This window comes from Anser anser, assembly GCF_964211835.1.
Source record: "Anser anser genome assembly, chromosome: 2".
Lineage (NCBI taxonomy): Eukaryota > Metazoa > Chordata > Aves > Anseriformes > Anatidae > Anser > Anser anser.
In genome coordinates, this window is record NC_139721.1 from 140,017,845 (window position 1) to 140,045,175 (window position 27,331).

At 39.5% G+C, this 27,331-nt stretch overlaps 1 protein-coding gene across 13 annotated transcripts in view; it reads right to left on the reverse strand.

Annotated features, from left to right (window-relative positions):
• The window catches only part of ADAM22 (ADAM metallopeptidase domain 22), a gene marked incomplete at its 3' end in the record, with an annotated part of 142,038 nt that overhangs the window by 46,945 nt on the left and 67,762 nt on the right, over positions 1-27,331 (reverse strand). For all 13 annotated transcript variants that reach the window (XM_083826022.1, XM_083826021.1, XM_083826031.1 and 10 more), the window contains 9 exons: positions 17,444-17,526; positions 13,765-13,828; positions 13,159-13,228; positions 8,367-8,437; positions 6,665-6,739; positions 4,136-4,207; positions 2,950-3,116; positions 870-954; positions 326-416 (listed from right to left, as the gene is read on the reverse strand). In XM_083826022.1, coding sequence (XP_083682148.1) covers positions 326-416; positions 870-954; positions 2,950-3,116; positions 4,136-4,207; positions 6,665-6,739; positions 8,367-8,437; positions 13,159-13,228; positions 13,765-13,828; positions 17,444-17,526 — 778 coding nt within the window. The remainder of the gene's footprint in view (positions 1-325; positions 417-869; positions 955-2,949; positions 3,117-4,135; positions 4,208-6,664; positions 6,740-8,366; positions 8,438-13,158; positions 13,229-13,764; positions 13,829-17,443; positions 17,527-27,331) is intronic.

Below are 27,331 nucleotides of genomic sequence, written 5' to 3' on the forward strand. Positions count from 1 at the left end.
ATGTCAGTGTCTCCTCACGTTATTACGTGAAAAATAATAGTATTCCAACACAGAATCATAGAATCATAGAACCATAGAATGGCTTGGGTTGGAAGGGACCTTAAAGACCATCCAGTTCCAACCCCCTGCCATGGGCAGGGATGCCACCAACTAGATCAGGTTGCTCAGGGCCTCATCTAACCTGGTCTTGAACATCCCCAGGGATGGGACATCCACAACCTCTCTGGGCAAACAGTGTGAGAAACATTTTTAACATATAAAAGAACACTGTTAAGATTCTCCAAGATTTTCTCTAGAGACGGGGTGAAAAAGCAAACCAACTTACCACTTATTAGTTTTCTTCTGTCTGAGAAAATGCCAATATTTTGGGCCAAGGTTTGTGCCAGGGTAACGGCCATTAAGTCTGTCTTTCCAAACTGAAAGAAATTAGCAAGGTAGCACGAGTAATCAGATAGGTACAAGTATCTCAGACACAGGTGAAGCTTTTCTCATTTAAAGGCAACAAAAGGATGATAATAAGATGCACAATGGTATAGTTCTTACTTCAGATCAGCTAGAATATGGACAAGTGAGGAAGGCCAAACACTGGCTTATGAACAAGTTAAGTAAGAGAAAGTCTGCTTGTTTCTTGCTGTTGTATGAATGGCAAGAATATTACAGTGTGAATGACAGAATCTGCTGAAAAGTGTATTTGAACCCATATCCAACTTTACTCAAGCATCAGTCTTCATTTAGACATTCCTTTTATAGAGCTGTACTAAAACTCTGCAGCAGCAAAGCAGCAGCAAGATATTTCGAGGAACTGTACTGATAAATTCTGTGCAGACAATTTTCCTCCACTTTTTCCTCATACCAATACCCACACCTACCTCATTCACACCTCCGCCTTTAAGCAAGGAGCAGATTCCACCAGTGTGGGCTACACCACTCCGACTGCTCTGGAATCGACTCCCCCTTTGACAAAAAGGAAAAGAAAAGGAAGTTTACCCCACTCAGCCTGTGAGTTTTGCATCTACCCATCCCAGTATTTACCTTTCTCATTTCCAAACAAGAAACCGGCATTTGCAAATGCCGGATGTCACCACTATGCTGCTAACTATGCAAAAACAAGATGGGAAGAACAGATAACCACTCACAAACCTCACATGACAGATTATCCCCTGAAAAGTTCTACTATCTTCCCTGTTTCTTCCCTCCTCCTTCTCATATCACCTAACATAAAAGAAAATAAGACAAGAAGGGGACTACTTTCTGTCTCACCACCCTGTTCATTGACATACTCCTTCAGCAAGTGACTTCCAAAACCTACCCTGGCACATGCTACAGGCAGAGCACAAGACAGGCCACCATGCCACAGTGCACGGAGGCCTGGTAAAAAACACACGTGTCTAGTTGGGCAATGCAGACGTGGCAAAAATGAAAGGGAGATGTGTCAGTGGCCCGCTGATGGAGAGGTAGGTGGAAACTCCCCAGAACTGGCCTCATCCAGGGGACAACCACACTGTGAGCCTAAATTTAATTATGCCTCTGACGCTGACCACATCGGCAGGAATGATTGCCAGTTACCAGAGACAGAATATCCTCTATACCACTTCAGCTTACTGATCCAGCCAAGCTGACGCAAATCAGTTTTCTCAAAGGAAAACAGAAGAACACCAAGAAACAGAATGCAACGGGCTCATTGTGCTAAAGGGGAACGTTCATTTGTTACCAGCGTGCTGTCATACTTCTACTCCCAATTCAGCCATGTCTTACTCAGGGACCCAATTTTAGGATTGGATATTTCCAAGCAATCTATGAATGCAATAACTCAAATACCAGTGGAGATGGTGTTACGGACAGCACTGGAATTAGCATTGCAATGGTATCCAGAGTCCAATCACAGGGAGAAATAGGGCCCTCTTTGTTCTAGCCAAGCCACTAACATTCATGAGAACACTCCCCTCAAAGACCTTACAAGATCACCAGAAAAGATACATGAAAGATCGAAAGATTAAAAAAAAAATAAAAAATAAAAAAATAAAAAATCCCATTTTACAGAACTGAGACACAGAGAAACCAAAATCTGCAGGCAGCACTTGCAGATCTTACTAGTTCTCTTCACGTAGGAAGGCAAAGACAGTAATTAAGCATGTGTAAAAAAGCCCGAGTGGCTGGATACTGGGGCTGGATAACCTGGCACCCTACTGAAGTCATGTGAAAGTGAGGAGTTTAGGCTAAAATTACTCATATAGGCTCCTAAAACAGTCAGCAGAGAGGGATGAGAACTCAACGGAGCAATTCACCTGGCTTGTCTCCTGCGGATCAAAAATATCATGAACCTCTCTTTTATTTGTGTAGATATATTTTGCTATATCAATCTTACTACCAAAACAATTTAGAAATTTGGAGAAAATAAAATCCCTCCCAGCTCTTGTAATGCATGTCTCTCTGGAAGACAAACTGGTTTGAGGATCTCAAACACTCACTTCAGTAATCCTGCAGCATGCAGGTCATTCAGCGGAGAAAAGCAGGCCATAGTGCTTTTTAAGCAGGAAATCTCATGGGTTTCAAAGCCAATGTTCTGCTTTTAAATAGTCCAGCAGGGCTGTCTGTGCTTTACTGCTGAAGAAGCAAACCTACGAGGTGGAACCATGCATCACCTTGCAGGCTGCTGTTTGCAGAGTAGGTGATTGCATGGAACAACCAAGAATTAATTACAGCACATGCAGCTAGAGCTTCATACATTAAAACTAAAAGGAGAGGAAAACCTCTAGCTGCACTGGCAGGCAGGTTGTGCATTGGTTTAGCTTTTTCCCAGCTCCCCATCAGAAACGTCATTTTCTGAATTATGGCGGATTGCACACACAACACAAAGGAGATGCATCAGCCACTCAGGATAAGCAGCCCCCAAGAAAGGAAATAAAAATAAAAATAAAAAGTAAGAAAACATCACACAAGGTTACGTACGAAAAAAGGTGAACTGCGTCACTTTTCTCTCTGATAAAATCCCTCCTATATTTCATAAACTCACGTAGGGTCACCAAGGGGTTTTCAGATATGGTGAACTTGTTATCAGTAGCCCAGGTTTCCATGGCAACCAACACTATCCTGGTGTTAAGTTGTTCTTTATAAATCTAGTACAGTAACAGAACGAACAAAGATATTATGTCAAATAGAGTAAAGGTGAGGGTTACCCCTTCTGTTGCACCAGGTTGCATTTTTACGTAACTAAATATTCGGCTTGTTCTAACATACGTTAGGTTCTCCCTGGTGGTTCTGTCTCCCTTAAAAGCTGCAAAGGAACATGAAAACAAAGCAATATCTAGGTTTTAGGCCTAATTCTTCAATCACCCCTCCAAGCCCATGCACAGATCCCTTGCAGGTCCTGCTCAGGCAGAGGTTCATCGGTGGAATTTTAACAAATTGCTACAGAAGCATTTCAAACAGGTCAAAGATTTGGCACGAAAGGGTCTTTCACAGTGCCCAGCTCACCCCAGTGACACAAGAGGTATCTCTTATACCAACAGTGATCTACAAAACCCTTGTTTTCACTGCTATAAACCTCCACAGGAGTATTTAACCCCTTGTTGGCAGCTGTTCAATGCTGGGAGTTAATCCACACCAAATGCTTTCCAGAGTGGGAACTGCATTTTTCTTTTTCTAGTATTGCTTCTCAATAGTGAGATGTAAAAGCCAGCACCTCATCCTCCTAGTGAGCATCACAAATATAATCCACATAATCCATTTGTATGTCCCTATTCTAACTCATTTACTCAAATGCTGCTTCTTTTTTTTTCTTCTTTTTGAGAAATTTTAGTGCATTCAAATTTCAGATGATTTTTTAGGTCTCAGATAGTCAACAAATGAACCAGGGTTAAAACCCATCCTGTCTAAGGTTCTCTTAGAACTCAAACTCAAGATTTTGATCTGATTAAAGGATACTTAAATTTTTGCAGCCACAAAAAATGTCTCTAATGCTTTATGCTAGACAAAGTCTTTATACATGACTGACTTTGTTTCTAGATGAAAATTTGTGAACGTTGCATATGTTGTTATTAAGTATACCATGAAATGACAACTGCTGCATTTATTGGCAGGAGAATCGTATGATTCATCTCACGCATAAAAGAACATTCAGCCAAGTGATACTTACTAAATCCGCCATGTTCACAACTGACTTAGCATAGCTGTTTGTATGGCCGACTGATAAGCGGTGCTTTTTACACTGTGAAACAAACACAGATAAGTTATAAGTACAGATCTAGAAAAACGAGCTCCATTTCTGGAAAAAAAAAAGTAAAAAGTAACCACACCAACAGCAGAACCTCCATGCATGTTTTGGTCTCCTGTGCTGAATGTAATGCTAGTATGTGATAGTAGAAAATTGCTCAGAAAAGCACGTTACTGATATGCCTCATGACAACTGTTGTGAAGATCTATTAATTCCTGTTTGGAAGCACTATTAGATTTTTACTGAAAAAATGCTATAGGAACAGGAACCGATTGTTACTCTCTTCATTAGCTTCATTATTTGCAATTTTAAAGGCAATTTCCAAATGCCATTACAGAAATTAGCAACACAACTTCCACAGCTGAGTTTTATTTAGAGGTGTTATCACGACAATGCTTGTATCTGTGTGTTAACCTATCAGATTTCTTTTTTTTTCCAGCTCTCTCTCTTAGACTGTCTTTTGTATTTCTTAATTTATAATATCACACTGCATAATGCCACAGTAACTGGTTCAAATCACAATCAGACTGCAATGGCACCTTTACTGCAACCTGTATTACAGCGCAATAAAGATGATCTGTAACACTGAAGATACTTTTCCAGGTACTCTTGTCTGCTGAAACACCGTTATAAATGAGCAACATGCGTATGCAAGTCATAAGTATCTTAGACGAATTCAGGACTTAAAGGCAAAAATTTTCAGAAATGTTTGACTATCTTGTGCCCAAAGACACTTCACTTTGGATGGAGTGTGCTCCCTATTTTCTGGAAGTTTGGATCTTTTAGTGTCCAAGAAGTGTCAAGCAGCTGGGTGGTGGGAAAGGCAGGTTTATGACCAGAAATGTAGGGGGAAAAATTAAAAAAAAAAAAAAAAAAAGAGGAAACTATACTTACTAAAATAACAGAAGGACAGGACTGCAAAGCTAAAAATGGGACAAAGGATGAAATGGAAAAGGCACAAAATAATAATAAATAAAGAAGGAAAACAAGGATATGACTTGAGTTTATTTTTGCAAATAGAACCTCAGACTTCAGGCCTCCAGCTTCTCCAAGCATCCTACAGAAGGGTTTTCAGTATACTAATTTATAAGTCTGTTCTAAGATTTTAAGAGCTTTGTTCCCAGGGTAGATGCAACGGAGGAGCAGCCAAAGGGGCAGCTGGGAGGACACAGCACCCTTGCAGCAGTGAGTGGCGGATGGGGTCTGGCAGGATGCAGCTCCCAGGGCTGGGTAGGATGCAGCAGCTTGGCACTTGCATAGGCCGGTGGACAAACCACGAGGCTAATCACTCCCTTTGGGAGTATCCGAGGAAGGTGAAACAGCCCCAGTGGGGCAACCTCTGGATGGCCCACCAAAGTGTCCCCTGGACCTGGCGGCTGGCAGCTGAGTCCACCTGGAGCACCACACCTACTTCACGCACACAGAAAAAGCAAAACACATGTGCATGCCATAGGGCAAGGGATGAGTCCAGAGTACATAACCCTTCCTCCTCATAAAACAAAATTATTCATAGAATCATAGAATCATTAAGGGTGGGAAAGATCTCCAAGGTCAATTCAAGATTCAACTTATCTGGCCATGGATGTTAAGAGACATTTGTTTCAGAGTAGAAACTTCCAAGTCGACTGACTCTTGCATTAGCTATAATTAACCAAAATTAGGAAACATTGTTCTTGGGTTTATTAGCCCAGACAGATGAGATCCCAATGGGAAAGCTGCAGCTTCAGATCTTCAGGGCAAACACAAAAACACCAGTTAAGGGAAACTTGCATCCAGTATTGTTTGGTTTAATCCAAGAATTTATTGCTACACTTAGCAAACTGAGATGATGGGAGTACAATGGTATCATTAAAATTGTTCAAGGACAGTGACATACTCCTTTTAGATTCTGATGTCTGCTTTTGGCAGTTTGAATATTGCTTGGGAGACGTTGTACATTTAGAAAGGATAGATATGTATGGATACACTGATTTTAAAGCCATAAAAGACCAGCCTGAGGGCTATTAACAAAATATTTTTCTCTACATTTCTTTGGATTTATCAAAAAATCTAGTCACTATTAATCTCCCCACTGCCAACAGCAGCTGCACAACCGCAATAATTACATTATTGATGGCTGAGCTGCTGTAACTAAGACGTGCTCAAGAAAGCCCAAAAGAAAGCCATCAGCTTAAGTCCCACTGTCATCAGTCACCTTCTTGACACAAAGTTTTAATTAATGATGCTTTCTGTGATACTCAAGCCTGGTTTGCCTGAATTCTTGTTGAAATTACCTTGCTAAAATTCAGACACATTTTCGTCAATGGCTAACAAGACCATAAGCTCTTTTCCTAAGGATATAGTGAATTTATTCTGGCCATATGTTGTTTTTTATTGCTTATCCTTTATAGGACAATTAAGACAATTTTATGTTACTGATAAATATAAGATATTGAGGTACGCCAGTCTTACCATTAGATGATCATTTACAATCATTAACTCAATGTATTTTGTTTCTTCGTCAACTTTACGTGGAATCTGACGAACCTACAGAGAGAGTATAACAATAAGAGAGTCTATGACAGAGTACACAGAAAGCGTAACTGATAACTGGAAACAGCTTCAGAAAACTTCTCACACATAATTTTTTCATTGTCTTAATTCTGTTCTCAGATACTGATGATACTTCCGGTGCTTGGTTACATCACGTTAAAAAATTCTTAAATGTACCCTATGTATTGTATAACCAATTGTATGTTTACGTGTTTGGTCAATTACCTGGTTTAACAGGTAGTAAAAATGAGTAAACATATTTACTGTGCAACTGATTGGGATATTTTGTGGAGGGTGAAAAGGAATGGACTGCATTATTTTTTTTCAAATATATAGTCCCCATATTTCACCTCCTCCAGAACATTTATGACTTTAAACAATGAAATTAAGTCTTATAACCCAACTAACTCCAAGTTTCACTTTTTTACAGACAATTCCTAGTGAGGCCCACATCTCTAAAAATGGTTTGTATGATCTATAAACTTTTTTTTTCACTAAGAAAGGAATCCCTCCTGAGTTTCTTATGAAAAAATCTATGTGTATTATTTATTTGCACACTGCTTGATTCACACAGTGAATGCAGTACCCGCCTCTGTCTTACACACTTCTCATTTAGAAACATTTATTACAGTGCTTCTCCATGGTGTCCTTGTTTTCCGATTTATTTATTTTTTCCAGGAGAGTTATTATATCATTATGAGTTGAAAACGTCGAGTAATGGTTAGTTTATAGAAAGGTAGCAAACAACCTGATGTAAAGTAAGACCCACTAGAATGATTTCTGGAATTTCTCAAATGTATTTTTCACTTCTCTTTTGACTCTGAGATGCTTACATTAGTCAGAGAAGTTAAAGTTATCTTCTCCTCCCACTGCTGTCAGTATTTCATCTTTTACTGCAATGTTCAGACCCCTGACCCAGCTCTATTTTGACCTATGCCATCATTTCAGCTCTATTTCTAAAATAAGGAACTGTTGCTGTCTTTGCAGAGCACAGGTACAAAGTTAACATCTCCTCCCCTTTGACAAATGGGGATTGAAATCTAAGTTCAGAATATTTATTTTAAATCAAAGTGACATAAAGTAGCTACTTGTCATCACTGCAACATAAAAACAATTTGTAAATGTTTCATTAATTTGGAGTTTCTGTATCCAAATTGGGAGAAAATATTTTAGATATTATTTTTTTCATTTGCAATTTAGCAGTGTTTAACAATTTTATAACATTGACAGAAATGCTATTTTTGAGATTCAGCAGCAGATTAAATGGAGCCTAGAGGAGGAACTGCCTTGTGGGTTTATAAATATAATGGGATGGGGGTGCTGTGCTTGGCCACACATGCATGACACGGGCTATCTAGTAAATCTCTTGAAACTGACATTTTGGTGGCTCCTCATCAAAGGTGACAGCAGAAGTGCTCAACTCTTTAGGTGGGCAATGTCCAAGAGAACCCAGAAATGCCTTGTCAACATTAGATACCTCTTTTTGTTACATCTGTATTAGTACATAGAGACCTCACGCCAGTCCAGAAGCAGCAGCAGGACTCCATCTGGATGAATTAATCCAGTAGACACAAACAAACTCGATGGCATATTACTTATGAATGAGCATATTGGCACATACCTGCCTTCTACTTCTTTTGTGTCTTGGCTTTACAACAAACTTCTGCGATGTAGCATTCATTTGCCAGAACTCTAAGCAGAAAACACAGGCAAATACACTGAGTGTTTACAGAAATACAGCCCAACAGTTAGTGACCCTGATGCATCATGACAGTAGTATGGCATTCCTCCATGCATCAGATGCGATAACAACTCCTTTTTGCAAGGTTCCAGCTAGAAAGGAGGCAACAGTACAGCTGCTTCCCAGTAACAGGGTTCTTATTTAAAAACCCTACTAGTGATAATCTGGGTTTGCTGAAACAGATGATCTGGGGGTGTCGCACTTCACAAAGCACAGCAGCTGTTCTGTGCCAAAACTTCACCAATACCGGGGATGTAATATTATTAGCACAACCCTTCCATGGAGTGAATCACATTTTGGGGAATTCAGCAGACATTCACAGAGCTCTCACAACAGCTACCTAAATTAATAAGAAGAGCATGGAAGGCAGAATTAACGCTTTAAGAAGATTATATTCACAAAGTAAAACATGTTAAAGTTGGGAGAAATGTTATAGGATTTTGGCTATGCTCCTTGTCAATACAATATTCTTCCCTTCTAATCCCACTGTGTATTTAATTTGTTAAACCTCTAATCATAAGCACCAAGTAGATTATTCTTTTGGCAAATCCCTTTTGCCAAATCCATTACTAGCCACTCATGGCAAGGGACACATTATAAGCTAAAAGGAAGATGACACTTGATCTCACCCTTTCAAATGTCCAAGAAGTATTTTTCCATCTTTGCTTTTAGATTGATAGTCTCTCCTTCACTTTTCCCTATACAACAGCAATCCTTATCTCATATAAATCCTTATCTTGTATAAATCCTTATCTCTTATAAATATATTTTCTATTCACATACCCCAACAAAGGTCTTTTTTTGAAACATAAATTGTTTTCAGTTGCTTATTTTGTAATCTGACCTCTTCCTTTGCCTAGTTTCCCTCCTTTGTATTTTAGCTAACATTGGACGTTCTTTTAGCCCAGTTGGGGTTGAAAACTGCAATATTCCCTGGTAACTTACCAGTCCTGCAGAGAAGTAGATAGTACTATAGGAGTTGTGTAAAACAAGGGACTTCCAGTTCACATACCTTTGTACACAACTTTTGATTGTGTTCTAAAATCCTAAATAATTCAGTTCCACTGGTGAGTATAGGAGCTTTCTTACAGCTCCACCTCTCATCCTACAGCAAATTAACTGCAATTTTTATATGAGGTCCAAATAATAGGATTGAATACAGTAACGACTGGGACTTGATAGGGCTGCCCTGGCAGCAAAGGCTTAAAACGTGAAGTTGATTTGCTCATCTGACAAAAGTATACCAGGGATAAGTACTAATCTTAACCTGGAGTGGCTATTTACTTATAATAAAAATAATGAAAGCAAAGCTTGTCTAACTGTTATAGTCTTGGCAAAGTCTTTTTTGGTGTTTGAAGTTTGCAAATACCCTTCTATGAAGGGGGCTTGACAATCATAGGCCCATTGCTTAATAATGTTTTCATGGTTACACTGGTGCACTTGAAGATTTTCTTTACAAAAAAGACCTCAAATAAATTAAATCATATCCAAGGGTCCCTGTATATTGCTTATATACCTGGAGTCTCTTGAACTCAGAATGATGAAAAAACAAAACTTATTTTTTTTCAACAAATTTTTACTTGATTGTGCTTTAGATATATTGATTAATTCAGTCTGTGTTCTAGTGCCACACAACTGACTCTCAACCTTTCGTTTTCAATTTTATATCATCATTAATGAAACTGGTAAAAATACAGCTTCTTAATCAATAAAATAGTAATTTACAATATGTGTGTGGGATCTCAGATAACTTGACCAGCAAATGTGATCGTTTTCCCTACCATCAGAAGTCACCCGTCTCTGGAGAGGAAAGATGCAGCCATTAACGTTAACACATTAACACCCATTAACACTATGCTATAATTCAGAAGCTGGATGAATTCACGCAGAGTGCATTTCCAGCCAGGGACCCTCAGGCAAAAGATCATGACCAGCAAAATCACACAGGAAATGCAGATAGCTGAGAAAGCCTAGCAGAAATTTTGACAGGAACATATTACCTTGAAAAAACATGAAGAGAATTCAAGCGAGCCCAGAAAAAAAGGACATTTGTTCAACAGTATTTGAAAAACAACACCTTCGATAACAGAGCGTTGCCTAAGATAATGCCAGGGCACTAAATATCTCAACACAGATTGGGTGAAAAATTACAGTCTACTTAATTATGAATTCAAAGGCTCTAAGCATGCAAAGTTGTCAGATGAGCTTTCCTTATTTAAAGTCCTCATTACCTTTACATGCTACAGCAAAGTACAGTACAAACTATTCTTTTCTGCAATACCTCTTTTCTTCTTCCTTTTTTTTTTTTTTTTTTAATTCCCAAGGAGCAAAAGAATGTAAAAAGCACATTTCTATCAAACTGTGGTATAACAGTTTGTGCTTTCACTATTACTGATATTGAGTAATCCCTATTACTTGATTTTTCCCTTCTAACATCAATATTGAAGCTCACGATACACCCAATTCATTCTTAATGCAGTGCTGAGAAGAAATCTTAGCTTATTCACAGACTGTTTTGAAGATAAGAGGAAACTCCTGACATCAAGGAACGGCTGCTTAGGCTGAACAAATTGATAAATTAGGAGAGTATTAAGGAATACGAGAAATACTGATGGCATAGCCTAGCACATTGCTTGCTACTAACAATAATGGTTCTGCTGTAGTACTTAAAAAAAAAATCAAATCCAACTATTAGCAATTAATTGCAGATTTTTTATAGAAAACAACAACAACAAAACACGAGTTAAAATAATAGTCCTCACTCTCCAGACAGGTGGGAAAGACACAGTGGTGCCAAGCAGTGATCCTGGCAGGGCAGCATGTGCTGGGAGTGATGAAGATCTGGCAGGGTGTACTGCACGTATGGGGACAAACTCTGGCGCTCATGTGGGCATGGGGGAAAGGGGTGAAGAAGCAGGTGGTGGTGGGAACAGCTCCCATCCTCTGGAGCCGTGGCTATGCACAGTGGATGACTTAAAGACAGTCTTAAGCTGAACAACCAACAACAAATAAAAGTGTTGGGATTCCTAGTGAGGATATCATCTATTACATCTACTGAAATGTTCAAAACAGACCTCAGAAACTGTCCTCCAAACAGTCTTACAAAAACAAGCATGGGGATGTGGAAGAGCAAACCGTAAGTTAAATTTTATTTCTCTATGTATGGAACAAAGAGATAGATTAGCAACTTGTACCACATTATAAATATTTGTGTAATTAATACTACTAGCTTTCCACAGTTAAATCTTTTCAACCTTTTCAACCTAAATTATTCTGCAATCTTATGATTTTAATTCAATCTAATAGAAACAGCTTACATTATACCACGTGCTGGACTTTTTACAGCAAAGCCAGTAATTATTTATTTGGTATCTACAGTAAAATTAAAACTGTACAAGCATATCTGGATTTTGTGAGAAAGTCTGAAGCATTATTTTGACATGTTTTTTGAAAATCAAGCCGCTTTGGTGGAGGTGAAACAGGTGGATTCTGCTTGCAATTAATTCCTTTTCAAAATGCTTAAAACAGAAAATAATTGTTTACTTCACAATCTTGAAAACATAAAACTTAACTATTAGGAAATCTTACATGACTGCTGACAGATATCTACTAAGCGCCCAGCTCTAGCAGTCTCCTACTTCCAAATGATTCTGCTTTGTTTAACAACCAACAAAGCTGCACACGCCATGCTCCAGGACAAGACCCATCTATGCGCAAGGCCTAGCATGGTAGGACCCCAGATCCAGCTGTTATCATAGGACAAATATATCGCGTGCAAATATGTCCTATGTTTTGTAGCAAGACGCCTGGACATCTGCAACTTCCTTCTAAGAACAAAGTAGTCCAGAAGTCGTTTCTACTAAAATGAGTGTCTATGAAGGACAGTTTCACTTGTCTAGGAGATACTTTGTAGAGTAGGAAAACGCATCTGTATAACTAGCAGGTCCTTGATAGAATGGGGGTATGCCACACATACTGCAATTTTAGCTTCAAATAACAAGCCAGCTTCTCAGATGAAAACTCATTTTTTAAAAATCTCTTAACCCTCCACACACAATATCGAGTGTTTGCGGGGATTCATCACTACAAGCACATGAAACCACTTCTACCTCCAAAGTCATTTTAACCTAAATACACGACCTGCACTACAGCCAACATCGTGAAAGCTGTTGAATGGACTGGAGACAAGAGGATCACAGAACTGCAACAATATTTAGCAAGTAACTGTCCCTCAGACTTTTGCTCACACCTGGTATTCACCCCCTATCTCAAAATAGGAAAAACCCATGAAAAGTTATCAACCATTGGCAATGTAGGGTTTGTTTTCATCATCTTTAGGCTACCTCAGTCCTTTTTTTTCTACAACTGCTAGCAGATAACATAGTCCACAGACCACAAGACCTGTTATGAGAAACACACATCATAATGTGAAGGTCTAGGAGAGGTTTGATTCATTGGATTCAGGTTTTTTTAGCACTTTAGGTTCTTTTCCAGTGCTTTCAGTGTTTCAGATTCATTTTTTTTTCTTTTTTTTTTTCATTTAATAGAGAAAAAGAAGAGATATGCAAATAAGCAATGCCATGTCAGAAGATTATCTATCAAATACGATTAACAAATCTGGCCTTAGACTAAAACACGTCAATAGTCATGAATATTAAAAAAAAAATCATACCAGATGGCAGGTCATCCAAAGGAAACTCAAACAACTTGGATTTGTAAACAGAGTGCAAATGGAAGTCATCCTGAAATTGTAAACAATTGCATGTATTAAAATTCAATAATTAATCCACCTCATGAGCCTTAAGAAGAGAGTTCTAAAAGGGTCCTTGCGTCCTTGCTATCCAACATCTACATTAGGAAAAGAGCAAGGTACGATGCATCATTTCTCTACACTGTGCTGCTCAGAGATGCTGAACTGGAGTCAAGGCCGAACCGGGTGGAGAGTGATGTGTTGAACCCAGAGTGGGAAGTGCCAGAGAAGGGGACAGGACACTCACAGGCTTCTCCTGCTGGCTCCAAGGGACCTTCATCCTCTGGTGCTGTACTGCTCTACTTCCAAGTGTTACAGACCATACACATATACACACATAAGCATACACATACCACTACCTAATTTTTGGAGGACTACCTCTGTCTGTGATGATGAGGGCTCAGACACCAGGTTAATGAGTTGGGAATGAAGGGATCATCCTTTGGCCACAGAGCCTGCCCTGTAACCTCGTCTGTATTCCACAAACAACACATTAGGACTACCACAAGTTCTACTTATTCTACTTACATCCGAAGAGTAGTTTTCATCTGGTTCAATAAGGTATGTATGATTTCCATCATAGAACATCCCACTGTCAAGAGCAGGAAATGTAAACTGATTTAATAAACAAATATTAGTACAACATTGAAGTTTAAGAACTTCACATATTTAAAAAATATATTTTTTTCTGAAAGGAAGCAGTTAAAAATGGTTTCAGGAACTGAACATTATTCTGAGTCATTTTTTGGTTTCTTTGCTTCAAAAAGAAAGACATTCTCTCCCATAGTGATACAGACTTTACTTTTTCCTGTAAGTCTTCCCTACAACACACAAAAATACCACATAAGTTTGGCTAATGTAAACAGTTCAAAATCCAGTTCAGAGCCATTCCCAAACAAGACTGATCTACCTGCAATAAAGGATCTGTCTTCAGAAATATGCACACTGAGGTTTTGGAATATGCCCATAGCTTTCCCACAAATAAAAATACAAATAAAAATATTATTAAATTGAATTGATTCTTAGGTTTTAATGGTTTTGATTAACTCTCTCCTCAGTAATCTTGCATAGTACCAAGTACAAGGGTATAAGGGGCTGTTTTGGGCATTGCAGTAATAACAGTTATGACAGATGGTCTTTTTCATCTTAAATTGTGTCCGTTTAAGTTCATATTTCTAGAAAAAGATAATGGCTATACACAGTACTACATCAGTATGGACATTACACGATACTCATGATAAGAAATACAAGCATATATTACACTTGTGAACTATTGCATCCATTGATGAGCATGTCTGTCTTAGCATCGTTCATTTAGAGGGTTAACCATTTAACATTTAACATTCACAGATGTAGCCTGGGTTGCTGAGTCTACAGAATACATCAGAAGTGGTCAGGAGTCCATGTACAATTTAAAGCTGTTTCCCCTTTCAAACTATCTGTGCTTAGTCTCCAGAAACAAATACTGTCTCCACTTCTTTAAAATTAGTACTCTAGGACCTGCTGAAGTTTTCTGCCTGGGAAAAATATGAGATTTGGGAACGTCCTTCGGCTTTTAATCAGGCAAACTTCCTTTCTTCTTATTGCAATTTAACTTAAGCACAGTCTGCAAAACTAAGTGCTATTAGTAAATGACTTCTTGTGGAAATGTTGCACCCAGCAGCACTGACCTCAGATCAAGTCACTTAATAAGAATAATAGTTACGTCTGACCTACAGATCTGACTTGCCCACTCAGAGCATTCGCGGCTCTTTTCCAAGTGACTTCAGGAGTGCCATGCTCTTTGAAGGTATCACACATTCACTGGTGTGCTAGAGAGAAAGCAATAGCAAAACGCGGGCCACTTCAAAAACCCAAATTTGGATTATGTAAAGTCTTCAGACAAGCGAATTTGTAGTCATAAAAGTCTAACTTGCAGTTACAACAGCAGTTTAGGCATTTACCACCAGTGGGCAGCAAAATCAAAGAACAACCTGGTATTTTTGTGCCTGGTCTTGAAACACAGAACTGTGCGTCGTGCCTGACTATAGCTTATTTATATCCCGGCAACCAATGTGTTTTGTATTCAAAGTTTTTAGTGTTAACTCATAGGAAGCTGTGGTTACTCCTTATCCCACAGGAAAAAGAAAAATACCAGCTAGCTTGGAGTTAAGGTTGTAGAGAGACGTTTTTCATTAGCAAAGTAATTGAGAAGAAGTTCATAATTTTAAGCACTCCATCAGTCAGTAACTCTATTAATTTAACTAATAAAAGGAAGACCACAACATAGACATTACCAAGAGAAGAACTCACAATTCATGATTAGTTAAACAAATACAACATTATCTCTACAGAGACATGTCTGAAAAAAAAGACATGGCCAAGATTACTGGCCAAGATCTAGGGGTACTACCAGATCTTACTCATACTTAGCATGATCTCATACTTAGCATGAACCTTGTGAATATGAAGCTTGTTATTCTATTAAAGGAATCTGTTCTTTATTATGCACTTCCTAAAATTTGGGAAAGCAGAGCTTCTACCCTGCAGACCTTTTTAAAAGACAGCTCTCCCTAGCTTCCATTATACCACTGAGACCTCCAAACTGTGTTGCAGCTCTGATTGCCAGTGTGAGGCTGCAGTACTTACTTAGCATTTGAAATCGACTGTGGGGGAGCTAGCTGTAAAGATGGAGATGCAGTGTCACAGAATGTGAGGTTAATACAGCTCAGGAAAACAATACTTTCTCGCAGCAGATGCTGGAGTTACCAGCCTGCTCTAGTAAGCTTCTGGAACTTTATTGCACTTAAAAAAAAAAAAATACTTCACAAGGGAGAGCTGAATTATACAGGAAAAAAAAATGTTTCATCATATTACTGTGTTAGAAGAGCTTGATTTGAATATTATTCAATTTAAGAATACCGAGTAGCAGGAGGGTCAGTCTTAAAAACCAACCAGCCAAAGGAGGCCAGGAAAGGACGTGCACATCCTCTCCTTACTTTGCTGCATTTTCTCCTAGGAGCTGGCAGGGACCAAGACCTAATGGATCACTGCTAATGGAAGCCATGAAGCTAAACCCCCTCAGGATGCATTAGGATGTACTATTTTTAGGCTCACTGACACTACCAAACCTGAGGTCAGGTTTATTGAGCTGTTCAACCTTGACTGTAAAAGAGAGAAACACATCTCTAAGTCAGACAATGACTGCAAGAATGACAAAGTATAAAATATAAATATATAAAATATATATAAAAAAAGAAGGAAACTAGTCAAACACATGTACATATGCATCTGATACTAAAACTACAGAATAGCTGGAGACGGAAAATAAGCTGAAGAAGATTTTGATCAGCTAAATCCTGCATCCTTGGAAAAAAGCAAAGCTCAGGTAATCTCCACACTCAGGCTCTCTTGCTCCCATGACCTTTCAAGCTGATATTAGTATCAAAAGTGCTGAGGACCTGAAATTGCCAGAGTCAATAGACACTGAAGTTACTTGGCTGCTCTGAAAACCTCACTAGCTTCTTTCAATAGTGCCAAAAGTAGACAGTTCCAAAAGCTGTACAATCAACACACAGCTCCATGTAACCTTCAGATGACAGATGCTTTAACTACATTATCACTAAAATTATGTACTTTAAAACAAATTTGTACTATTCATCCTTTATTCCAGGTTTTCAGAGAGAGATTTGACTTTATCACAGATATTACCCCAAGCACACAGCTTAAGATGAGCACTGCTGTGAAGAAAATGGATGGCACTAAAGAAACACTACACTGACACTTTCCTTTGAAAAGAGAGTGGGAAAGAAAAATAAAACATATCATTCTAACAAGGAAATAACACGGACAAATTTCAAATGGTTCATATCAATATTGGTAGTGTTTTAAATTCATATAAATTGGTGTATTTTCAGCTACTTTTACTCGTGTCCCTACAGTAAATTATTTCAAGGCAATATTTGCTCAAAGTCACTATAATATGCCCTTAGTTTAAAAAAAAAAAAAAGAGAGAGAGAAGAGAAACTTGTGCACTTTGGCAGTGAGTTCTGAAAATAAACAAGGCTTTTACAAAGTTCAAGTTAAAACTTTTTTCTAAAGGTTGTTAAGCTTCATAATAGTTGTTGCAAACCAGTTAATAAATAAATAGCACTTATTTTTCTATAAACAGCTTCATTTTATTTAACAGACTAAGTAAAGCTCAGTAAAAACAAAACAGCAGACTTACTGTAGTCCATGGCATGTTGACAAGGCAACAAATGATACTGGATTTCCTCGAATTTTTCCCTGATAATAGCAATGTTCTCCTCCCTGAAATCATAAATTGAGACTGTAAATCCACAGGAAGTCCCATAGTATCACACTCTGTCCTGTCCAATACTGCTGTTTAGTAATTGCATTGCCAACCCTGTGACACAGTACCAAGAATTGAGTGTCATTCAAAGGGGGTTCATCCCATCTCTTTTCAGCCGTGAGTTTGGTACCTAGTCAAACATCATCATTTGGACTCTCTCTACACTGAATGGAGGTGGATATCTTCAGTGCAAAATCCCTGGCATCCTGAGGCAGATTTCAGAAGCAAATGACTTCAGAAGTGCCCATCTTTCTTCACTGAAGAGAGCTGGAAATGAGGGGCTTACACTCGACACCTGTTCTGCACATGGCTGTGTTGGATAAGATGAACTCTGTCTGCCCTGAGGGCCAGGCAATTTCCTACTTCTAAGGAGAAAGGTATGCTTGTCAAATAATAATATTTGATTAAGAAGTGAACAAATCCAAAGTGCTCCCTAGTGCTCCAAAGCTAATGGAAACTTCAGTTTATATTTGCCTCTTCTCTTCCAGAGATAACATACACACTTTCCGAATCAAATCCAGGAGACCTGACTCAGCATATCCCCATTTTCACTGAAGTCACACTGATAGTGAAGTAAGCCCTACGATGTGTGTACCCAATGCATTCAGTATAGCACAGTGTCAATATTTGAATGCCAAATTAAAATAAATAAATGAATAAATAAATTTGAAGGTCCCTCCAGTTCTCACTGCCACTTTACCTTGCAGAAATAAATTTAACTATTAGTTATGTCATGTTATTGCACTACTGTTGAGTAGAGAACTAATTAGAAGGTGAAGACTTTAAATGCAATGTTTTGTTTGATTCCTTTCTTTCTTTCTCTCTTTCTTTCTTTCTTTCCTTCCTTTCTTCCTTCCTTCTTTCCTTTCTTTCATAATAACACTTTACTATTTCTATTTCCTACCAGCAAATGCTAGCCCACAGGTATGAATAATCTACCTAACCTAATGTGCCCAGCCATGTGAACGTTTACATCCATTTACTGCAGGGAGGGAAAGGCATTACAATTACTGCTTCTGCAGAAGCTGGCAGTCACTTACATGACTGAACAATGCATAGCACAATCATTTTAGACCTCTGACGTTAAATGCTGTTGCATTTTATTTTTCAGTTATGGAAAAGAATTAATCAGGATCAGACAAAAGGCGAGAAAACACATAGAATATGTTGGTAGTTTTGTTTTTTTATCTAGAAATCTTATTCTGTTTTCCATGAGGCATGCAAAGTATTTCTGAAAGCAACTACTAAGCACAGGTGCCTGTGTTTTGAGGTCCTCCCTGAGCACATGTAGGAGACTGTTTCTCAAAGCATGGCCATCAGCAGGGAAAGAGACCTGCTCCCAAGCGGGTCACTGGAAATCATTCATCCCTTCTCAAAATCTTCTCTGGAGCATTTGTTCTTGGGTGATACGGAGTGCTGGACTTCTGTTGGATGCCAAGGCAGTCAGCACAGCATACCTGGGAGGCTCATGGCTGCAGTGATCAGCACCAGCAGTGTAACATGGAATCCTAGAATCATTAAGGTTGGAAAGCCCTCCAAGATCATCTGGTCCAACCATCCCCCCACCACCACTAAACTATGACTCTACCACCTCCCTGGGCAACCCGTTCCAATGCCTGACTACATGCACCACCTGATCAAACGAAGGGTCTGACGCTATTTTGCAGGCCTGTTGCTTCACTCTGGAAGAAGACACCTACATCCTGTTACATGTGATTCAGACAGACTGTGTCTTATTTTGGCTTATTCTTTCTATTTCGTTCTCCTTTTATACACCTACTTACTTCCTATATCTTAGCTATTTAAAGCTCTCCTTGTGTGACCTCTTATTTTTCTCAGCCTAAAAGATGTCCACTACTACAGGGCCACAGTATCGCTTAGGGCTTTCCGGAACTCATGAATGAAAACTACAAAAAGAGGCATTCCAGCAGGTTAGCAACAAAATTGACAATCAAACCATATGGATGAGCTGAAACCTTATGAGTAACAAAACGCGCTCTAAAAATAACCTTTGCAGTAACGTTCCTGTAAAAGATATAACTGGTGTAAGCACATGAATATGGGAACAACGTTGAATAAAACTATTAGTGGGAGTTGTCCAGGGTTATGACTGTGGAAGGAATTTGAAATAATTAGACAAATTGGTTTCTTCTCAGAAAATGTATTTAATATGTACCAGAAGTAGAATCTCAGACTCCATTAGTTTGCAAAACCATGTGTTTGTAACCAGGAGGAACATTTTTTAATACTACGAATCCAAGTCTGCGGCTGAAAAGTGTGTTTTGATCTTCTTAATGAGAATTAAGTAAATGCCCCATGATAGTACCTCCACATTAACTTATTCCATAATAAATTAATGAATAAAATTTTATGCTTACAAATTCTAAAAAGAAAAATATAAGAAAAACAGCTTTAAATTCTTACCTAGGAAAAATGCAACTCAGACAAATTCTATTCTACCTAATCAAATCAAATCAGTTCAATTCATTGATCTATTGAAGTTCACACTAATTGTGGCAGAGACAGAAATATAACTCTGATCTTCTCAGTCTTAGGGGCCCATTCTTACCACTGCAAAACATTAATTTCTATGCACTAATATCTGGGGGATATTTTTACACGTGGACTTACATGTTCCTATTAAGATAAATCACCTCAAACTGATAATTAAAATTTATGTGGTTTTTTTTAATAGCTATTTTCAAGTATTTGATTAACTTTTTTTATTAAAAAATATTTTCACTGTAAAAATCCTGATATCAGGATAGCCTAAATGAAGTTTTGAGGTTGTGTAAGAACATCACCTAATTATAATCTCAGCAAAGAAATAAGAGGTGATACTGTGAAAGCAGGTAGCACTAACATTGGGTGGCTCTGGGAAAAGTGATTGCTTAGCACTGCTAACAGCATCTCAAGAGGATAAAACATACTGATAACATGGCACTTGGTGGGGTGGGTGCAAAAGGTAGCCTGGGGAGATTCCATTTCAGCAGTTCACAAAATGTGAAGAGCACTTACAGCTATGAAGTTTGGGATTGGTTCTGCAATGAGAGTCAGGACAACTGCAGATTGTTAATCTATAGATAATAATTTCTTTGGAGAATATGTAGTTTCAGACAGCAAGTTTTCTGTCTTTGCCTCCCTGTAGTGCTGAGGTTGATATCTTCTTGTTTTTGACATGTACTAAAGCTCCTTTACAGCAGGTGCTGTAAAAAAATGTATGCTGCGGTACAGGAAGAATTGCGGTAAGATGTAAGACCACAAAAAGATTAAACAAAATCATCACATATATCCACTTTTTCTCTGACCTTGGAAATATGCACTGAAGGACCAGGGTTGTTTCTTTTCTCTATCGATGTCTGTAGAAGTGTGATAGGAGCTGTAAAAAGTCTTGCAATTTCATTTTTTCCCAAAAATGTTCTGGTGCCAGAATATTAAGACTTCTCCCAACAGCTGAAATTAGCAGCATTACCAAGAACAGCTCAGTCAACAGCATCGAGGCCTTTTTGTGAAAAAAGAGCTATTGGCTTCCTGTCGCTATTACAGCCCCTTTCTGCTCTCTGAAAAGCAGACAATAATTGCCCATCTCAGCAAATCAAACCTCCATGCCGGCCTTTGTCAGCTACTGGGAAATGGCTCGGCATTCAGATGAAGAGGAAATAATGCCGTTCTTCCGACAAACGTCAGCCGGAGATGCAGAGATCCCTTTCTGCTCTAAAATTGAAACTTACGAGATAAGGTCTGGGAGAAAATTCAGCTAAGTATCTTCTAACCATGAGACAATGCCATCCCGGTGACAGTCCTCCTAGCTACACACACGGACACACTTACATGGTATCCACCCAATGACCATCTTATGCTACTGCAGAGAGAAGTTGAACTGCTTTGATTCCACAAGATGCACAGCCATTCTTCTTGCTGCAGTTAGCATGAGGCAAAACAAATTCCTTGCCAGTGCCCTTCGGACTTGGTCATCCGCTGGTGATTTCTAAGAGCAATATGGAAAATACAGATATTTAATAAGAACTGCATCGGTTTGGGAAGCTAAAAATGGAATAGCATTCTACCAAAAAAATGAAATAAAATTTGAATGACCCCATAGCAGGATCAATTAAAACAAATGAATCATTATGACAGTGGTCAGTTTATGACTTAATCTTGATCTTCATGCTTAAATTGGATAATTACAGGAAAATCCTGAATTAGAGTTATATTGTCTTGTGAACTGCTACAGCTCACTGCCAACCAGCTTGCAGCGTTTATGTCCATGTCAGTCTGAGTTTCCCTGCAGCCTATGTGAGGAGTTAGAGTGGCAAAGATACTGAAAACGTGGAAAGGCAGAGATGTTAGCAATGCAAGTAAAGTCTGTCCCCATTTTTATCCTTTAAGATAGCTTGTCCCTTCCAAAAGAGGCACCAGCTGTTGAGTAAACACCAAAGAGACTGAAAAAAGGCTTAACGAATATTCACAAAAAAATGATGGAAATAAGTAAAGAACCGCCACCGCAGTCAGTGATGGCAGAGGTTCACTCTTGTCTGCAGTTTCAGTGAAGAAAGTATTTGCTGACCATACACTGACAGCACTTGTTATTCACCGCAGAGACACTATGACCTTCCCGGGGGAGGAAAATTAAGGATGCTCGTTCATCTACTTTGAAATAACACCTGACATCAGATCTTCAAAGTAAGCATTTTTTTCCTGCAATTAGGAGAGGTGCTTGCCATTAAAACTCATGCTACACTCAGACACTGACCCTAAAATTAATAACTTCCTCCTTCCAGTATTTTCCTATTTTAATACCCATTAATCCAAAGGAAAGGAGACTGCTGGTCTAGATCAGATCCTACTAACGCAGCTCCCTCTGCCTTTGCAGCAGAAAGCTCCCAAAAGGCCAGCTAACGACTATGGTACTCTTCTGTGAAGTGCCAGATAACGATTAGCTTTTTAAAGAGCTACCCGTTGTGGGGTACAAGTTTTAAAACTGCTTCCTTAGTCATCATTTAGATCTATTTACAAATTATTGATGCTTGTACAAGTTTTAACCCGGTAATAACTAAGACAGTGCATGGGAAACAGCAACGGGAGAAGAAATTGCACGCCTTTATGGCTGACCTCTATGACCAAAAATGACTCGTTATGGGTAGGTTTCTATCTGTACAAAGAAGAGGCAACATGGCACACTGGCCTGTGTTGTTCCAATGGGCAGTGTAACTGTATGGAGAGAAAAATGTCTTTTAATTGTCATGTTTTGCAGCAAAGGATGGGGCCTGCTGGCACGGCCGTGCTGTCCTTCAGCACGTCTCCCTCACAGAGTAGGTCTCTGGATTCAGCTAAGCACACTGTAGACTCTGGAAAGCCAGCTGTTCTGAACATGTAAACGGTGTCCTTCCTTTGTAGGAAAACAGCTACCAGGTGTATCTACACAACACAGAAGCAACATGTAGCAGTGACATTAGGTTATAACTCTATTTCCAGTTTTGAAATCAAAAATATGAATTCTAAAATTAGAGATAAAGCATCACCACTTCCAAGGCTTCTCCACAAAATGCCCATTTCTAAAGAATGCTGGCAGCATCTCAAACGCACGTGTACATGATGGGGTACTGCACGCAGGCAGCTCACTCCAGCTACTGCTGGTGACTCACGGTGGGTGCCCTCAGCAGATGGCACATGCTATCAGCCCAGCATTCTGGCTCTGAGGCCAACTGAGGCTCGTGTTTACTGCCCAGTAGCTATGTGAGAAGATGCTCCACGAATGTAGCTGCAGGGTGTGGATGGAGAGCTCGTGTCAGCGCAACGCCATCTGGTCAGGGAGCTGCCTTGGCATCTGCTTGGGAAACAGCCTCTTGACTTGCCTTGCCTCAGTATAAGAAAAAATGTTTTTAATTAACACCTGCTGCATGCAGATGAGACAAAGGAGAACAGGGTTGGTTACCTCTTCCTCCCTACTCTGTTGTCTTTAAGTCAGTTCTTGTAGCAGTGCCCAGTTTCTCTAAGTTATGGCATGTAAATCCTTTTAATGACAGCCACTTTACCCCATTTCTGTGTTCGTATACATGGGGAAAAGGGAACAAACACTCAAAGGGACTATATAAAAAATCTTTATAATCTACCAATACTAATCTTTCTCAATAGTTCGATAGCCAGTGTTGTGTCTGAGGCCAAATTATACGCATGTGATATGCAAGGTTACTATAAACAAAACACAGCAGATGAAAAGATGAGATGCTGGTATGCACCTACATGGATACCTATCAGTCAGAATGTGGTGAAGTCATGAGTAAAATGGAGAAAAATATTAATCAGATTTCCTTACTGGCCCTTCATTATTCCTGAAAGACAGAAACTTATCTTTAAGTGAGAATCCACAGAGCTCAAAACTGCCTAGAAACATTAATCCTGAGTATATAATACAGTGCTGGTTCAGTATCTATAGGGAAAAACAGATGTGTGTAAATAGGACTATACACAGAAGTCAAAATCAAGTAAGTAAAGACATAAAGCTAAAGCACACTGAAGTATTGCATGGAAATGCTCTTTCAGAAGTACAGCAGCTTCAGTTTGCTCCGCTTAATTTCCCCTCAAGGGGATTGACTTAAACCAAAAAAGATACTTTTTTTTTTCAGAAGAGCATCTACGAAAGGATTTAATGTTCTTTAATGCTATAACAGTAGTTAATTTCCCTTAGCTAAATTCAGCCTTTGCATGGATTGAGTTTACAGAACACTTGGTTCATGTTGCTCTGCCTCTGTATGCTGTACTTTGTAACTAGAAAAAAAATAAATCTTGAAGTACAAAAAGTCTGGCAGGACTTTTTTGTGATTTCAAGCACTGGAGTGCTCCCTTCCCTCTAAGGTGTGTGAAAACCGCAGTGGAGAGCACTCACAAAATCACAGAATGGTTTGGGTTGGAAGGGACCTTAAAGACCACCCAGTTCCAACCCCCTGCCATGGGCAGGGACACCTCCCACCAGACCAGGTTGCCCAAAGCCCCATCCAGGCTGGCCTTGAACACCTCCAGGGATGGGGCATCCACAGCTTCTCTGGGCAACCTGTGCCAGTGCCTCACCACCCTCATAGTCAAGAATTTCTTCCTTATATTTAATCTAAACCTGCCCATTTTTAGTTCAAAGACATTACTCTTTGTCCTATCACTACACTCCCTGACAAAGAGTTCCTCCCCAGCTTTCCTGTAGGCCCCCTTTAGGTACTGGAAGGCCACTATGACTCCCCGGAGCCTTCTCTTCTGGCTGAAAAACCCCAATTCCCTCAGCCTGTCTTCATAGGAGAGGTGCTCCAGCCCCTTGATTGTCCTTGTGGCCCTCCTCTGGACTCACTCCAACAGCTCCAAGTCCTTCTTGTACTGGGGGCCCCAGAGCTGAACGCAGCACTCCTGGTGGGGTCTCACAAGAGCAGAGCAGAGAGGGAGAATCACCTCCTTCAACCTGCTGGCCACGCTGCTTTTGATGCAGCCCAGGATATGGATGGCTTTCTGGGCTGACAGGGTTGGCTTTCTGGGCACTCAAATGCTTCTTTATGGTCACAAAGTCAGACCAGTTCTTATTTCAGCAGAACCAGGACTCATCACTGGGGTCTGCATCTGCAATGGGATGTTCATTTTAAGCTCTTGAGGGCTTTGACCTTCTGACATCTTTTTCCCCTCTAGAATTGGCTTAAAACACTGGATTTATATTTTTATGTCATAAAAAGAAGGAAGACAATATAATTAAACCTGGAAGATTGTACATGAGTCATGATCTGAGATTCATTCCAGTGTAGTATGTCTAAAAACATGGCCTGAGAAAGGCTCCTAATACTGAAAGCTGTTACTTTTAATTTCCTCCTTCACAGCAGCAGGATGTATTACTAGCAAAAAGTGAGCTAGTAATAGCAAGGAGATAAATGTATAGATACAAGACAAATGTTAATGCCAATGTACATTAAAAGCACCAGCCTTCAGGACCATTAGGTCAGGCAAATGCATTATATAAGATAACTGATTATCTTGCCCTGGTATCCCACAGGGGATACTGTGTTTTACTGAAACCCAGAGGAATTGTCTCCATAATTCAAATAATGCTAAAACAGGAAAGTGAGATACTCCTCAATGCCTCTTGATTCACTGTGGCAGCATGACACTGCTGGGAAAAATATATATATATATGTCCAGAGTAACTGAAAATGCACAGACATTTTAAAAGTTTGTCAACTCTTCATCATGGCACATGTGATAGCATTAATTCTATCCAAAATCTACTGGAAGTAATTTGACTCTGTAATAGGAAAGTAATACATTCTGGGATCACAGTTCACTTTGCCATGGCAGCATCCTTTAAGGCATAAACCAGGCAGTCATTCTGTGCTCCGCTGTTCACAATCTTCCATCTTACAGCAAAAAAATCCTATGATTAGTTCCTAAGTGAAAGAAGTTGCCATTTGTTCTATCAAATTTCATCCTGTTTTTATTTACTCCTTTGGTCAAAGACAGCCAAGTTCTCCAGCTGATCCTTCTGTGTATCGTAGTGCTTCCCAATTTTGTACTGCTAGCAATTTTCATTAACATGCACACACCATTTTTGCCTAACTCTTTAATGAAAATCTTCAATGACAGCAGTATGGAGATCGACCATGCAGGAACCCCTTACTAAACTGTGTCAGACTCCTAGACTCCCTATCAGCTCTTCTTTGGCTTGTTTATTGCTATCACTAAAAAGTAGATTATGGCCTAGATTTATTAATAATTAGCCATGAGGCAAGCAGAGCTCTGTAGAGGGAATGAGGGAGAGAGGAGCTATGGGAACCTTTATTCAAGATCTTCTACCAAGTGACTTTTCTGTTACTAACAGCTTCCTTAGTCTCTGGACACAGCCAAAAAAGCCCTGCCAGAAATAGGCATATATAATTCCTGCATTATTTACGATTTGTTCCTTTTTAGATTCTTTTCTCCCCCAGGGCTGCATCACCAGGTTGTGCAAGTGCGGGGTGCGCACACAGCTCCCCGCTAGCCCCGGGCTGCAGGCTCCTGGGGCAGAGCTTCACCACGTTCCCTCCTCTCACACAAGCTGGATTGGCACTCAGGTTTTCAGGAACATCATGGCATCCCTGCCAGGAAAGCCTGCTTAGCATACAGACTTTTCTGCTGAGTTGAAACTCCTTCCTCTCTGGCTAGGAAATGGTGAGTTATCAAAAGCTGAAGAAAAATTACCAGATTCCTCTGCAGAGCTCAGACAGTGGATGCCCCTAAATCTGGAAAGTGCTGGTGGAAGAGCTTTGCTATAAAGTTGGAAACAGAGTAGTTGATAATAAAACTTACCTGCTCACAGACTAAGAGTATATTCTGGCTGCACTGTTTGCAATAATGTATTATTGTGACCTTATGATCAGGCTGTGCCTGTGGTGATACAGTGAAATGTCTGAATGGTATTTAGGATAAGGTCTCCCAAAACGCACCTGTTGAGATGTGACAGCACAGCTGCTGCCCTTGGCCAATGGACTGCACCTCAACACCTCCTCTATCAGAGCAGGTTTGAAGGAAAGAGTTTAAAATAAAAAGTCATGTCAAGGGTCCCCAGCCTTCTCTGGCCTTTCCAGATTTTAATATTTTGCTCCCTTCTGGATTGTTTTCCTTTAAAAGTGCATTTAAATAGCCTTTCGAATATATATCATGGCACACTGAAGCTGAGACTTTAATCACAGCAAGTCAGCCAAAAGCAATAGTTTTCCCCTCTTGTTCACAGGCATTAAAATAGCTACAGGAACAGGC